Source organism: Ahaetulla prasina, chromosome 1 (genome assembly GCF_028640845.1).
Source record: "Ahaetulla prasina isolate Xishuangbanna chromosome 1, ASM2864084v1, whole genome shotgun sequence".
Taxonomy (NCBI): Eukaryota; Metazoa; Chordata; class Lepidosauria; order Squamata; family Colubridae; genus Ahaetulla; species Ahaetulla prasina.
Genome location: NC_080539.1, coordinates 29,192,670 through 29,210,236, shown reverse-complemented (window position 1 = coordinate 29,210,236; position 17,567 = coordinate 29,192,670). Strand labels below are relative to the sequence as shown.

Here is a 17,567-nt window from a genome sequence, read left to right as displayed (position 1 = left end):
TAACACATCCCCTGATAATAAGCCCAATTGGGGTTTTGAGTGCATGGCAATAAGGCCAAGCGCTTATTTCAGGGTTCAAAAAAATATAAGACAGGGTTTTATTTTCGGGGAAACATGGTAGCCCCAAGTCACATAGCTGGCAAAACTACAATTCTTGGTCTCCTGGTTTCTTAACCTTAACCACTACACCAGACTGGCTCTCCCTGTTCATATATCCTATAACAATAAAGTAGCATTATTACTTCCTGCAGTGTCTGCTTCTTGATCTGGTCTGCCTCAAAGGGTTGACAACTACAGACCCACTCCAAACCAGTGGTGAAATGTAAAATTTGTTACTACCTGTTCTGTGGGCATGACTTGGTGGCAGTAATGTGACTGGGTGGGCATGGCCAACTTTTTTTTTAACTTTTAAAAGCATTTTTTCTACAACCGCTTTGGCCAAAGAGGTTGTAAAAAATGCTTTTAAAAGGCTCTGACTATCCTAGCTGAGTTGCCTGATCACCAGAGGCTTTTGTTTTCTTTTAAAAGCATTTTTTTTGCCTTAAAAAAAAAAAGCTTCTGACGAAAAGGCAACTCAGCTGGATTGTCAGAGTCTTTTAAAAGCATTTTTTCTACAACCTCTTTGGCTGAAGAGGTTGTAAAAAAATGATTTTAGAATAGAATAGAATAGAATTTTTATTGGCCAAGTGTGATTGGACACACAAGGAATTTGTCTTGGTGCATATGGTCTCAGTGTACATAAAAGAAAAGATACGTTCATCAAGGTACAACATTTACAACACAATTGATGGTCAATATATCAATATAAATCATAAGGATTGCCAGCAACAAGTTATAGTCATACAGTCATAAATGGAAAGAGATTGGTGATGGGAACTATGAGAAGATTAATAGTAGTGCAGATTCAGTAAATAGTCTGACAGTGTTGAGGGAATTATTTGTTTAGCAGAGTGATGGCCTTCGGGGAAAAACTGTTCTTGTGTCTAGTTGTTCTGGTGTGCAGTGCTCTATAGCGTCGTTTTGAGGGTAGGAGTTGAAACAGTTTATGTCCAGGATGCGAGGGGTCTGTAAATATTTTCACGGCCCTCTTCTTGATTCGTGCAGTATACAGGTCCTCAATGGAAGGCAGGTTGGTAGCAATTATTTTTTCTGCAGTTCTAATTATCCTCTGAAGTCTGTGTTTTTCTTGTTGGGTTGCAGAACCGAACCAGACAGTTATAGAGGTGCAAATGACAGACTCAATAATTCCTCTGTAGAACTGAATCTGCAGTTCCTTGGGCAGTTTGAGCTTACTGAGTTGGCGCAGAAAGAACATTCTTTGCTGTCCTTTTTTAATGATGTTTTTGATGTTAGCTGTCCATTTTAGATCTTGAGATATGATAGAACCTAGAAATTTGAAGGTTTCTACTGTTGATACTGTGTTGTCTAGTATTGTGAGAGGTGGAAGTATGGAAGGGTTTCTCCTAAAGTCTACCACCATTTCTACAGTTTTGAGTGTGTTCAGTTCCAGATTGTTTTGGTTGCACCACAAGGCTAGTCGTTTGACCTCTCGTCTATATGCGGATTCGTCATTGTCTTGAATGAGACCAATCACTGTTGTGTCATCTGCGAACTTCAGTAGCTTAACAGATGGATCGTTGGAGATGCAGTCATTGGTATACAGAGAGAAGAGAAGTGGGGAGAGCACACAGCCTTGGGGGGCCCCTGTGCTAATTGTACAGGTATTTGATGTGATCTTGCTTAGCTTCACCTGCTGCTTCCTGTTTGTTAGGAAGCTTGTGATCCACTTACAAGTCTGTTCCGGTACCTGTAGCTGGTTTAGCTTAGTTAGAAGAATGTCTGGAATGATGGTATTGAATGCTGAACTAAAGTCTACAAAAAGGCTCTGACGATCCCAGCTGAGCCACGTGATCATCAGAGGCTTTTTTTTTTAACTTTTAAAAGCATTTTTTCAGCCGGAGAAAAAACGCTTTTAAAAGTAAAAAAAAAACAACCTCTGATGATTGCGTGGCTCAGCTGGGCATGGGGATGGGGCAGGGATTTTTGCTACTGGTTCTCCAAACCACTTGTTGCCATCGCTACCGGATCAGGTGATCCGGTCCGAACTGGGACCATTTCACCCCTGCTCCAAATTGCAGGTTCTCTAGAATAAAAACTTCCTTGTGCCTCCTGTATATATAAAAAAAGAGAAGGCAAAGGAAACCAAGCAGCCTGACACTTCATATGTAGATTTCAAAGTGAGAATCAAGCTTACAGAATCAATCCTTAGCTCAGGGGTCTCCAACCTTGGCAACTTTAAGACTTGTGGACTTCAACTCCCAGAGTTCTGAGAGTTGAAGTCCACAAATCTTAAAAGTTGGCAAGGTTGGAGACCCCTGCCTTAGATAAACAAAAGTTCTGGACTGGGGAGGAAAGGTGATGCAGAATGATTGCGGATAAGGAAACCATAGCTCTGAAATAGTTTCAGCTACACCACAGCTAGAGCTGTGAATATACTATACCAACTCAGCTTTGCAGCACAGAGTGGCATAAAACTGCTTTCAAACTGGCTAAAGATCCTCGTGTCTTCTGCCTCCCGCTGCTGCTGCTACTGGTTCGCCCAAATTGGGGCGAATCGGGAGCTACCCAATACTGAATACTGAAACCAGGCTATAGTAGGGCCACTATACTTCTGTTACCATTTAGCAAGCTATGGATTTTCGCAGCCCAAGTCTGCTAGCTTTTTTGTGTGTGTGTGAATTTTTTTTTATTTTTTAAACAAACATACATAAAAATTCAATACAAATAAAAACAGTGTGTCGGTTGGTTGATTACAAATGTTTTGTGCAGTTTCACCAAATTCATGTCTTTTAATTTATCTAATTTCACATTTTGCCAATCTAATATATATCCATCAAGTCTGCTAGCTTTTGATTATGAGAAATATGACTTCAAGGTCTCTATTGTCATTTGGCAGCATCTTGGATGCCCTTTGAATAAGATAAAAAATAAATCCTATACCTTGAGTTTGACAGGAAATTGTTTTGCTTTTTGAATATTCTGTGTATTTTTAATTTGCTTTTTCTGACTATTACAATCACGGCTGAATCTTTTAGTTTGCTCTTTAATAGTAAATAGCTTTAATGTTGATTCTGAAAAGCCACTCGGCTTGCATTCAATCCCTATAGGCAGAAGAAAGTGTCTGTTGTTTAAATAACAATAACAAGAGAAAAAACATACTTTTTAAAATTTTAAGAAAATAATTTTTTTTACAGGTTGGTGAAAATTTCACAGCTTAATAAGAATATTTAAGAAATTCATATGGTGGTTGCAACTATTGTTTGGGGAGATGGTGTGATGTATTAGATGCTGTAAATCAGTATCTTTCTGAGGTTCTTGAGATAACTTCTGGCTGTTTAGGCCCCTATCTTACAAACTTACAAGCATTGCATTTTATCCACCCATGAACTAGATTGATGTCTCAAACTGATTCCTTTGGAACTGATTGCTGGCAAAAGTACGTTATATTGTGGAAAGTGAATAAAGAACATCCTCTTTTAAGCAAAGGCTTAATGGCTGCATTCTCGCAATACATTTCATTATGTAAGCTCCCTCTGTGAAACAGAAAATAATATTATGATATATGGTTTTGACAATTAGAAATAATAATAGATAATAGAAAAATGAATAAACTTGTAAACTTAGAATGTTTAACGAACATTTCTCGTTATATCTGTTGTAAAATAAAAACATAACTTCTTTGTATTTTTTAGTTCTGCACTTTTGCTTGTTTTCATTCTTTTTTGTTTCTATCTTTTTCTTTTTTTTTGTTTCTATCTTCTGTCTTTATTTATTTATTTTATATCCCACCTTTATAATTTGCTCTCGTTAGTTTTTATCGCTTGATTTTAAAATCTAATAAAGTTATTTAAAAACAGTACATTTACATGTGTCATGCTGTGTTTGTCTAATGTGTTAAGTATAGTTAATTTTCACCTTGGTTAATACATGATTCATAGGTGATTTGAAATTTCATCAAAATGACTCAAATGCATCATGAAGTCATAGTGCAAATTCTGCCCCTTGTTTACTTACAGATAATGACTATAGGAGAAGAGCAGGCAGAGCTACATGTCAGAGTTAAATGTATCATCAACTTAGAACCTTTACATTGCCACAAATGATTCAAGTCCATCCTTTCTTAAATTCCACTGACCTTTATCTGGCACCTATTCAGATGTGAATTAGAGTTGATTAGATTTTTGTGTATAAGCTTAAGCAGTAAATCTTTCTGAATTGCAACTTAATGTATAGTCCGGCTCCTTTGCACTTGATAATGACATAAGACATAAAAAGAGGCAGAGTTGTATTATGCACATTGTGGCATCTCCCTATGCCCACATCAGACTTAGTGGATGTAGCATAACGCTGGGTTTAGAAACCAGGTTGTGCAAATTCAGCCATTGAATATTTGAAGATAGATTCCTGTCTAGGATGAGGGTTTGTAAATCTGCTAAGTCGCAGCTTGTGTGACTCTTAAGGTTCCTCTTAAGGAAAGAATCCTTTCCTATTAACAGAATGGTTCTAACTGGATGCCTTGCAGAAGTTTCAACCTGGAGAACTTTTACCATCTGTCCCCCCCAGTGAATAGTTTACAGAACATGTTTTTAAAAATATAACTCAGTTGGCAGCGTGAAGCTGTGCAAATAACTGAGATGACTTCTGAGAATGTGGTTGGTATCATAGGAGGTGGCGTGTGGTTTTCTTCAGCTTTAAATTTTAAACAGCAGGAAGGAAGATGATTGTGTTGAAGACATACAGGCAGGTGATCTCTTCAAGCAGCTCCTTGCTCCCACGACCAGTCATTCCAGGATGTGAATCTCTGTGAGTAAGTTCTTTGGAAAGAGAGGAGGAAATAGACCTTCTGAATAAGGGAATACCTGGAGGAGAAGTTGCTGGGTTGAAGATCCATAGATTAATTTCCCACCTGATGTATACAGTCACTCTGTGTTAATAGAAAGAAAGAGATATCTTGGATTGTAATGGTTTTCTTAAATGTTTTTTTCTCCCTCCCTGTTCTTTCATAATCAAAGATGTAATACCGTAACTTTTTCAAGTTGAAACAGAGTGAGACAAAATGTTTAGTAGTAGCAGTCCAAATGGTGCAGATTATCTATAACAAATTTCAGACAGATTACCTTGAGTCGCCCCAAAGGTGCTTTTCAAAAGTCAACTGGTCTTTCTTTTTTTCCTTGAAAAAGTTTTGCTTCTCATTCAAGAAGTTTCTTCAGTTCAACTGGGACAATCACCATGGATGACGGAGAATCTCCATAGACAGTTCCTTCCTGAGGGGTTCTATGCAAAGAAAGTAGGGGCTATAAAGAATAAAGATTTCAGAAATTAGCTTTCCCCCCAGAAATAAATCAGTGGTTAAGCCACCTAATATGGCTCCCAAAATAGGGTTGCAGAATTGCTCAGAATAAAAGATTAAGACTGGGCCTTTTTGACTGTCTGCTTCAGAAATGACTGGCTGTCTTTTTCCAATGCTCTAAATCTAAGCTAAAATGGAATTGAGAAATTTGTGTTATAGCATTGATGTTCAAATCCAACTACTGTCTTAGCACGTTATGCATATCAACTCATATTAAGCCATGCTGTTGTTAAGATTATATGTTGTTATGTCATTGTATTGTAATTGCATTAGCTATAGCTAATATTACATGCTATTCTGTAATTACATTGCAGAAATTGTATTCTACAGTTTACTGTGATGTGTGAGCCAGCTAGAGATTTCTGACTCATAGGCACTATTGGAGTCAAAGAAAGTTAGCTCAAAATATCTTGCTCTATCCTAGAATTATAATATTAGTTGAATCCAGTATATAGCTGAATAGGGAAAATATCGGTGACTCGATCCATGAAACTCTTGAAAGTTGGAGAAGGATTTTCCAGTGATTTTTCATAAAAAGCTAAAGTATCTGAGGAACAAGCTACTTTAGAGTAACTAATGGTGGTTAACTGACATGTCAGCCTTTGGTTAAACAACCCAGAAATAAAGCAATGACTAATTATGAAAAAATATCCAGCACAGCTAGGAAAGATACAGAAAAGTGTACAGTAACTACAATTTTTTTATATTTTTAATTCCAAGAAAGATTAACCCTTCTAATTTTAAGATAAGGGAAGGTTAGGATACGAGATAAGATTATGCACGACAGATGAAAAATGTAGTCATGCTTTTCTCCTTTTCTAGGACAATGATAGCTCTAATTGTGTATAATGCAAGAAAAAAATAAGAGTCATAGGGAAGGGATGCAGGCTTGGAACTACTACACAGGCTGCTTAAAGGAGTAGAACTCTGGATTTAGGCAAAATTTATTCTATTTCTTTCTATATGGCTTGCTTCAATCACTTCAGTCATTGCTGAATACAGAATCAGTTCAATCAAGGTTGAATATAGAAATGAAACAATTGATAACCAATTTATTAAGTGGAAGAACAAGCTAATGAATGATCAATACACTGAAAAGTCAATAAAAAGCGTATATGAGGTTGGTTAATATCAGTGTAAAAGAAAGAAACTGAAGGGGTTGTTTTCGCAGCTCAAGAACAAGCTGTATTGACTAATTCCATGAAAGTGAACATTGAGCATATAAGAAACAACAGCAAATGTCGCCTTTGCGATAAAAAGGGTGAAACAACTAACCATCTGAACAGTGGCTGCACCAAAATTACCTACATAAACTGATTACAAGAAGCATCATGACCCAAGTTCTCCCAATTTGGATTTGAATACAGCAAGAACCACTGGGACCATCAGGTTGAGAAGTTTTTGAAAAATGGATGAGCTCTTATGGATTTTAAGATCCAAAAAGACAGGCTGCTTGTTCATAACATGCCTGATACAAGTTATTGAAAACAAAGTCTGGTTCATTGATGTCACTTATAACAAATGATGCTAGGATTGAGGGGGGAAAATATACTTGGGGGAAAAAAATTACAAAATACTGAGGTTTGTAGATTGAAGCTGAAAGCTTATAAAAAAGAAATGCGCTGTTTTACCAATCATGATTGGAGCCTTCAGAAAAATAACTAAAGGACTCCTTCAATATTTTGAAATTTTGAACATATTGGACCTGAATACCATAATTCTACAAAAAAGATACTCTGTTAGGAACTGCCTGTATTCTCAGATGTTACCTGAATAGGTTAGGACATTGGTTAGGATTTGAATTGTTATGCTTCCAACAGATTGTGAATTTAATCATGAATTACCAATAATAATAATAGGTGGATAAAAATGCCAAATTCAGTTTAAACATCTGGCTGACTGTGCAACAAGTCTTAATAATTGCGTTGCTATAAGATAGGGGTGTCAAACTCAAGGCTTGGGGCCTGGATCTGGCCCGCAGGGTGCTTAGATACGGCCCTTGGGGCTGCCTTGGAAACAGCAAAGGACTGCCCCTTGGTGTCTCTGCCAGAGAAAACGAGCTCCACTTTTGATGGCAGCGGGTTGCAGGAGACTGTTGCAGCTGAAAATAGAGCTCGGGACCCCTTTTTCACTGGCAGAGCGCTCGGGCCACCACAGGTGCCCCGACACAAGTGATTTCGAGCTGGCCACGCCCAATGCACCCACCTACCCCGAGGTCAAACACAACCCTGATGCGGTTCTCAATTAAATCGAGTTTGACACCCCTGCTATAAGACATAGCCACAGCATGTTGATAAATGCAAGCTGTGAACTACAGGCTGACTGGATTTAGAAAGAATTCATTGTTTCTCTCCTTATGGCTTGCCCAGATCAGTTCGATCATTTACTTGCACTGTCAAAAGAAACAAACAAAGTGTTTAAAAGCTATGATATTTATGTAGTTACTTACCAAGCTCATCAAAATTATATTAAAGTAACCAAAATATCACAGGCAGGTCACAACCTTTTAGCATCCCTAACGTTTGGAAATTTGACATGCCCTGCGTGTTACAGCATCCCCATGTGATCAAAATTTGGGCACTGTTAATTAGCATTTATGATGGTTGGAATGTCCTGGGGTCATGTAATTACCATTTGTGACCTTCCCAGCAAACTTCTAACAAGCAAACTCAATGGCAGAAGTTGGACTTGCTTAATGATTGTGTGATTCATTTAACAACTGTAGTGAATAGCTTAACAGCCATGGCAAAAAAGTCATAAAATTGGGTGTGAGTCACTTAAGAACCATCTTGCTCAGGGGTGTCAAACTTGATTTCATTGAGGGCAGTGGTGAAATCCAATTTCTTTTTACTACCGGTGCTGTGGGCGTGGCTTGGTGGGGGTGGTGTAGCTTGGTGGGGTTGGTGTAGCTTGGTGGGGGTGGCAGGGGAAGGATATTGCAAAATCTCCATTCCCACCCCACTCTGAGGCCAGCCAGAGGTGGTATTTGCTGGTTCTCTGAACTACTCAAAATTTCCACTACCAATTCTCCGGAACCTGTCAGAACCTGCTGGATTTCATCCCGACTGAGGATCACATCAGGGTTCTGTTCGACCTTGGGGGGGGGGGGTTGGGGTGCGTGTGGCTGGAGTGGGGATGGCCAGCTTGAAGTCACTCATGTTGGGGGATACCTGTGGTGGCCTGAGCGCTCTGCCAGCAAAAATGGGCTCCCAAGCTCCATTTTTGGCTGCAACGATGTCTTGCAATCCTCTACCAGCAAAAACGGAGCTTGGAAGGGCTGCGTGCAGCCCTCCTGAGCTCCATTTTTGCTGGCAGAGGCACCACAGGCTGGTCGTTCGCTGTTTCCAGGGTGGTCCCTGGATCCTGATCTTGTTTTTCAACTAAATTTCTGGTCCCAATTGTAGATGTACTATAAGTGGAGAACTTCCTGTAAACTAGATATGATGCCGTTTCACACTATCTTATCTCTTTAATTTTTCTGCGTGTTTTCATCAACTTCACGAGATCTGATCTAAGCTTCCTTTTTCTCCGTTATATTGGTAGCACCTGCAGTATTTCAGTCATAGCAAGAATGGCTATTAATTTTGGCATATTTTGGTGCAACCATAACATAGAACATAGGCATCTGTTTCTATGGAGATTCTCAGATATCCAGGTCATGGTTGTCCCAAAGGTGCTTTTTCAAGAGGCAACTGGGCTTTCTGGTTTTTCTTTGAAAACATTTCGCTTCTCAGAGCTGAAGAAGCTTCTTGAATGAGAAGCAAAACCTCTTCAAAGAAAAACCAGAAAATTACATTGCCTCTTGAAAAAGCACCATTGGGAGAAGCATCTGTTACAAGCCACAATTGCTTGCAACAGCAAAACAGAACGATGACATGTTTCTTAACATCATAACCCAAATAATGTAATGATATACAGGTAGTCCTCAACTTGCAACAGTTCAGTTAGTGACTGTTTGAACTTACAATGGCATTGAAGACAATTGCTTATGGCCGTTTTTCACACTTATGACAGTTGCAACATCCCCATGATCACATGACCAAAATTCAGATGCTTGGCAACTGACTCACATTTATGATGCTGTAGTGTCCCAGGGTCATGCAATCACTTTTTTCAACTTTCTGACAAGCAAAGTCAATAGGGAAGCCAGATTCGCTGAACAACCATGTTACTATCTTAACAACTGCAGTGTTTCATTTAACAACTATGGCCAGAAAGATTGTAAAATGGGGCAAAATTGAATTAACAACTTTCTCGCTTAGCAACAGACATTTTAGGCTCAATTGTGGTGGTAAGTCGAGGACTATCTGTACTATATCATAACACTGAACGGAACTATATAAGTTGCATTATGTCATTACTACCTATGTCAGCATTGCCACCCTTGTTTTACTCCAAACATGTTCACACTCTACAAAGTTAGGAGCTCTGCTCTAACTGATGATCTGTATTCGTCAGAGCTTTTTTTTTTTACCGTTTAAAAACATTTTTTACAACCTATTCAGCTGAATAGGTTGTAAAAAATTGCTTTGAAAGGTTTTTAAAAAAGGCTCTGATGATTACAGATGAGCTGCCTGATCATCAGAGCCTTTTTTTACCTTTTAAAAACATTTTTTTTACAATCTATGTGGCTGAAAAAGTAAAAAAAGTAAAAAAAAAAGGCTCTGACGATCGCACGGCTCAGCTGTGATAATCAGAGCCTTATTTTTACCTTTTAAAAGCTTTTTTTTAAAGCGGCAAGGGGGCAAGCGAGCGACCGGGCGATTGGGTGGGCATGGGCGGTGGGTGGGTGGGGGCAGGGATTTTTGCTACCCTTTCTAAAAGCAAGTACAGGGAACTGCGTTGATTTGAGAACTTCCTTATATCTGCAAAGCAGTTACATATGGGTAAATATTTATCCTTCTTCCATCTCCTACATTTCCACACATGTTAACAGAATACAGAGTTGGAAGGGACCTTGGAGGCCTTCTATCTAGTCCAACTCTTTGCTCAAGCAGGAGACCCTATACCCGTGTTGGCGAACCTATGGCACATGTGCCAGAGGTGGTACACAGTGACCTGTCTGTGGGCACGCAAGCCGTTGCCCCAGTTCAGCTCTGCCACGCATTCGTGCGTGCCTCCTGCTGGCCAAATGGTCTTCAAGTCTCTGTTGTGCATGCTTGGGGGGTGGGCCGCATGCAGGAGGCACGCGCATGCATGGGGGTGGGGCACGTGGAAGGGGCCATGCACGCATGTGCGGGGGTGCACATGGGCACCGTGCACACATGCACAGGGGCGGAGTGTGTGCTGGCCCCCACACATTTATGCACAGGGGTATGGGTGTGCAGGGCGCCATGCAAGCATTTGAGGGGGGGTGGGGCATGCACAGGGGCGTGCACACATTGCATTTTGGGGGTTTGGGCACACACATGCACACGCTTTGGGTACTTGGTCCGGAAAAGATTAGCCATCACTACCCTATACCATTCCAGACAAATGGCTGTCTGATCTCTTCTTAAAAACCTGAAATGTTTAAACTTGAAATGGCCATCAAACTTGTTCACTATAAACTGAATGCTATAACTTACAATAATATACAACACCTGGAATGGTAATTTAGGGCTTATAAATCGAACTAATTTTCCAACCAGTTTCTACTTGAACATATCAAGTGAAAACTGAGAAGTTTTTATAGAATAGAATAGAATAGAACAGAATAGAATAGAATAGAATAGAATAGAATAGAATAGAATTTTATTGGCCAAGTGTGATTGGACACACAAGGAATTTGTCTTGGTGCATATGCTCTCAGTGTACATAAAAGAAAAGATGCATTCATCAAGGTACAACACTTACACTTAATGATAATCATAGGCTACAAATAAGCAATCAGGAAACAAGCTTATAATAAAAGTCGTGCAATGGCACCCAAAACATATGACTGTTTTGAAAAGCTGCTTGAAGTTTTGGATTTTAAAAGTCTTCCAGATTATCTGAAGGATGGGAATAGTGTTCCTATTTTTTATTGTAGATAATTGAAGGTTGGGGAGAAAATTCAAGATAGGTGAAACCTATTCAATTTATTCACCAAATATTATGGACCAATTGGATAGCCAAATTTATGGGGCTATGGCAGTTAAATTCCATTATCTTCTTCTGTTGCGTCTCTGCAAGAAACTTCTTGGCATATTCTAGACCAGCTAAAGAATTCAGGTGTTTCTGATCTAGCTACACACTGAGAAATTCTGGCTGCAATGTGTGGGTGTCCAGCTCCCTTTGCAAGATTCAATTGCAACAATACACGAGCATACAATAGATTTAAGCTTAATGTGAACCGCTCCAATCTTGATTGCAGAAAATATGACTTCAGTAACAGATTTGTTAATACTTGGAATACACTACCTGACTCTGTGGTCTCTTCCCAAAATCCCCAAAGCTTCAACCAAAAACTGTCTACTATAGACCTCACCCCATTCCTAAGAGGTCTGTAAGGGGCGTGCATAAGAGCACAAGCATGCCTACCGTTCCTGTCCTATTGTTTCCTTTCATTATATCCAATTAATATAGTTATTACATACTTATGCTTATATATATGCTTATATATTGTATAGTTATTTCATGCTTATGCTTAAATATACTGTTGTGACAAAATAAATAAATAAATAAAAAATCACAGCCCTAGATGTAAGCTTTACTGCTTTCATGTGATAAAACTGAAACCAGACATTTCCTTGCCTTCTCCCTGCTTTATAGATCAGGGACCATAAACTTAAATTGGCCTCTGATTCTTTGTCAGACTATATGAATATTTGTTGATTACTGTTGGGCTGCTTCCTAATAGTTAAATTTCTTTAACTCTTCACTTTCTTTTTCCTCTCCTTCCTTCCTTGCTATGTTAAATGCCACCTCTGGCTAACTTCTTCCTCTGCACTATTCAGCAGCAAAAAGCTTTGGTCTATGAATTACCGTGGCTGAACTTTGCCCTTAAAATCTAATGGCAGTTAGCTAAATTTCCACTTACAATGCCGCAGCTTCCTGTCTGATCGGTGAAGTTAAAAAGATTTGTTTTAAGGAGTCCGAAAACTGTTCAGATTTCAGAAGTAAAGCCTAAAAGAGTGCAGTGGGGGATGACTAAGAAAACCCATTGTTTTGGAACAGGAGTTCCACCTTGAAACCTCAGCTGAATTTCTCATAAATTGCACAAAATTTATTGTCCTTAGCCCCAATATTGTTACATGAGTAAGGCTACAGAGAGCTTAGCTTTAAATAGATTGGATTTAATCAGGCAGAATGAGAAAGAAAACTAATATTTATAAGTCAGGAAAGAGTTGCTTGTCTGGAACTTTAGACTGAAATCCTAGGGCAATGATATATTTTGTGGAACTTTGTAAAGTGTCTCACACAGACAGTATATGAAAAATAAGTATCTGACCCTGATAACTGTCTCACAAATATAAATTGCAAATATCTATTTTTTTAAAAAAAACAGGAGGAAGGCATCACCTGGATCCTGCTAGCCAGGATATATGAAATTTTAAAAGACTGCAAAGTGTGGATCTGCTGCTAGACATTTAAAGATGACTTCCAGCAACTACCACAACTGTACCAGGGTACATGGTCTGGTCTTCGCCAGCAGCTACTCACTAATCTTTATGATAGGCCTCCTGCTGAACTCTACAGCTCTGTACATTTTTATCTTCAGAGATGTTGTCCGCTCCATCACCACCGTCTACATGAAGAATCTAGCAGTCTGCGATCTTTTGCTGTTGGTGTCAATGCCTCTGAGGATATACTACTACGGCTGGCAACCCCAGCTATCTCAACCCATATGTGAAATGGCAGGCCTGCTGCTCTTGGTTAACATGTATGGCAGCATTTTCTTTCTGACTTGCATCAGTTCAGACCGTTGGATGGCTGTGCGCTTTCCACTCAGCTCATGGTCAGAGGCCATACGCCGACAAGCCAAATACATCTGTGTAGGTATATGGACCTTAAGTATTGGGGGAACCATTCCCACATACTTTGCTGGCAAGAATACTCCAAAAAACAGCACTTGCTGTTTTGATGAACATCCTCAATATATCACAAATGTTGGTATTTCCAGTACTATGGTGCTATGCTATGCCATTACAGTGGCTGTCATGGTAACTTCCTCTTATAGTTTGCTCCGTGTTTTCCACCGGAGTGTAAGTGTGGAAATGGAGCTGATCAATATATCCAAGATCAGATTAATGGTAGTAACAAATGTGGCCATCTTTCTGGGTTGCTTCTTGCCCTACCATTTGACAGTACTTTGCTATCTTGTACCATGGTTGAATGGAAAGCATTCATTAGATCTTGTGTACAGATATGTCCTGCTCTTGTCCTGTGTGAATGCTGCCCTAGATCCTCTGGTCTATTATTTTACCACTGAGACCTTCCAACGTCAAGTACCCCTAGAGCCCTTTCTTAGGACCAGGGCTTCCCATAGTGACTATGTGGAAGGAATAATGCTGCCTGGCCAGTCCTTGGAAGCACAATCTCTCCCAGCATCTTGAAGGAGGAAGAGACCACTGGAGTAGAACAGCTTTTCCACCTAAGCATTTGCTCTTTTACAGGTAGTCTGGTATAATTACATTGCTCAGAGAAGAATTCCAGGACAACATTCTGATTCAACAACAGACTGGTGAAGTTTGCTCTTTCCTTGGAAAATTATAAAGTCCCCGGTTCAAACTGGGGAGTTCATTGGAGTTGGGCAGTCAATAAATGTAAATTTATGAATAAACAAACCTGGCACTTGCTTTCACGGGCAGTTCTGAATGGGCCATGGCCTGGTACTGGGCTGCAGCCCAGTGGGGTTGGGGGTGGTAAATTAGCATTTTCTTCCATTCAAGTTTTGGAAAAGGCGTGACTTCTTTAAGGAGCAGCCAACAAACACAAAGTGAGTGCCCATGCCAGGTCGAAATATGACAGTGCAGTTCTCTCTTGGGTTCTAATACAGTTTAAATCCAGCACTACTTTTTCATGGCTTAATTGGAAACCTTGCTATGCTTTTCTCAAGCTTGGTGCTAGATTAGAAGCCCCCAATCTTTGGAGTACCAGGGAACATGGAGGGAGGTTTTCCCATGGACTGGAGGGGCCATGGTTTCGTGTGCTGCCTACAAAGCACAGATGGGGCTTCCCTTGCTTGTAGGGCCCATTTGCTGGCATGCTGTGTACCAGTGTTGGTTCACGGACCAGGGGACCCCTGTGCTAGATGACAGATGATCGTTGACATGATGAACATTCCTGTTCAATGAAGCTCTAGCTCCTAATGCAATTCCATAGAACATATTTATGAGAGGTACAGCCCAATTTTCAAAGATACAAAGATACAGCCCAATTTTCTGGCCAGTATCTGAGATGCCCACAGATGTTCTTGGTTTAGATACCTGATTTGCTTCCACTATCCTGCACTCAGCATCTCTCGCGGAAATTGCCAAAGTGTTTTCTGGCTCTAATAACATTTCCCCAAAAACCGAATGTTTGTAGAGGATAAATACTTGGAACACACTACCTGACTCTGTGGTCTCTTCTCAAAATCCCCAAAGTTTTAACCAAAGACTATCTATTATTGACCTCACCCCATTCCTAAGAGGACTGTAAGGGGTGTGCATAAGAGCACAAATGTGCCTATTGTTCCTGTCCTATTGTTTCCTTTCATTATATCGAATTAATATAGTTATTGCATACTTATGCTTATATATATGTTTATATATTATATAGTTATTTTCATGCTTATGCTTATATATACTGTTGTGACAAATAAAATAAGTAAATAAAAATAAATAAATAGATGTTGGCGGTTGATGTTGGCGGTTGATGTAACCGACATAGATAAATGTTGGTTGGCGGCCCCCAGGGGAAGGGCCTTCTCTGTGGGGGCTCCTACCCTATGGAACGAACTTCCTCCTGGATTCCGACAACTCCCTGACCTTCGGACCTTCCGCCGCGAGCTGAAGACGTACCTATTTTTCCACGCAGGACTGGCATAGAATTTTTAGATTTTATTATTGGGTTTTAATTTTTAATTGGGTTTTATGGTTTTTAAATGTATTTTAAATTGGGGCCAAATTTGAATAAGTTTTTTAGTTATTGTTTTATTTGTATTGTGTTATTGATTGTTATTTTTACTTGGCTGTAAACCAGTCTGAGTCCTTCGGGAGAAGGGCGGTATATAAATAAAATAATAATAATAATAATAACAATAACAATAACAATAACAATAATAACAACAACAACAACAACAACAACAATAATAATAATAATAATAGTTGTTGTTGTTGTTGTTATTATTATATAAAGTAAACTGTCTACACAGCAAATCACTGTGTACTTCTAATGCATGGAAGATTGACAACCCTCATATATATGGAAGATGAAATTACTAGAAAGACTGACTCATTTCAGTTTAAAGCATTGTAAATGGAATTCAGCACCAGTACCAGTTATGGATTGCCCCGGTTCGGACCGGTTCACAACAATTGGTAGTAAAACCAGTGGGAGGCTCTGCCCCCCGCCCCCGACGTCATCAGGAAGCTTCTGTGCATGCGCAGAAGCTTCTGTGCATGTGCAGAAGCACATGTGCACACTTCACCTAACCCTAATCCTAACCCTAACTTGCGAATATACAGTAACAACAAACCTTGGTTCACATTGATGTTATGTAATGCCGGTCCGTGGTCAATAAGGCCCCTGATTGGTGATCTTATTCAGGGGGAAGCCGCGGACCTTATGGGCATTACGGAGACCTGGTTGGGTCCGGAGGGGGGGGGTTCCCCTTGTGGAGTTATGCCCACCAGGTTTCCGAGCATTTCATCATCTGAGAGCCCAAGGTAGGGGTGGGGGGTAGCGGTTGTCATTAGAAAGTCTAGAGCCGAGGGAGGCCACTGTACCTCAGATTGCGGTTGTGAATCCCTCTTTGTGAAGTGGGGCCATCGCGATCAGATGAAACTTAAGCAGCTACGCCATTCCAAAAGGAAGCCTACAGAAAAGGTGATAAAATGCTGTACAATCAGGCCAGAAATGCACTAACAAGGAGATCAGAGCAGCAAAAGAAGTTACTCTGAAAAGCTAAAGAATCAGTTTTCAGCAAATGAACCAGCAAACATGTGGAAAACTCTTAAAAATATCACCGGCTATGGCAAACCTCCTTCCCAGGCTGAAGGTAATCAACAACTGGCAGATGACCTGAATGAGTTTTACTGCAGGTTTGAAAGGAAACTACAGCCACCTATCTCCACAACCCCATCTCAGACACACCAACAACAGCCAAGCCTCCTACAACTGACCCCATTTCATTGGGTTCACAACCCCTAGTGATCACAGAAAAGGAAGTGCAGGACCTATTTCACAGACAAAAGCCAGGAAAAGCTCCAGGCCCAGACAAGATAACTCCTTCTTGCTTAAAAGTCTGTGCTGACCAATTGGCCTCCATCTTCACCCATATTTTCAATAAATCACTAGAGATGTGCTATGTTCCTTCTTGCTTCAAACGCTCTACCATCATCCCAGTGCCGAAGAAGCCCACCATCAAGGAACTGAATGACTACAGACCAGTTGCTTTAACATCTGTAGTCATGAAAACCTTTGAAAGGCTAGTGCTTTCCTACTTGAAAACCATCACGGATCCGCTGTTAGACCCCTTGCAATTTGCATACCGAGCAAATAGATCAACAGATGATGCTGTTAATATGGCTCTGCACTACATCCTACAACATCTTGAGTCTCCAAAGACCTATGCAAGGGTCCATTTTGTAGACTTTAGTTCAGCATTCAATACCATCATTCCAGACATTCTTCTAACTAAGCTAAACCAGCTACAGGTACCGGAACAGACTTGTAAGTGGATCACAAGCTTCCTAACAAACAGGAAGCAGCAGGTGAAGCTAAGCAAGATCACATCAAATACCTGTACAATTAGCACAGCCCCCCCCCAAGGCTGTGTGCTCTCCCCACTTCTCTTCTCTCTGTATACCAATGACTGCATCTCCAATGATCCATCTGTTAAGCTACTGAAGTTCACAGATGACACAACAGTGATTGGTCTCATTCGAGACAATGACGAATCCGCATATAGACGAGAGGTCAAATGACTAGCCTTGTGGTGCAACCAAAACAATCTGGAACTGAACACACTCAAAACCGTAGAAATGGTGGT

General features: G+C 40.1%; 1 protein-coding gene across 1 annotated transcript; it reads left to right on the top strand.

Annotated features, from left to right (window-relative positions):
• The first annotated feature begins 12,884 nt into the window (after nucleotides 1-12,884).
• Nucleotides 12,885-15,200, top strand: LOC131188525 (lysophosphatidic acid receptor 6-like). Its single transcript, XM_058163838.1, has one exon. The coding sequence runs from the start codon at nucleotides 12,967-12,969 to the stop codon at nucleotides 13,924-13,926; it is 960 nt and encodes a 319-aa protein (XP_058019821.1). The 5' UTR covers nucleotides 12,885-12,966; the 3' UTR covers nucleotides 13,927-15,200.
• The last annotated feature ends 2,367 nt before the right edge of the window (nucleotides 15,201-17,567 follow it).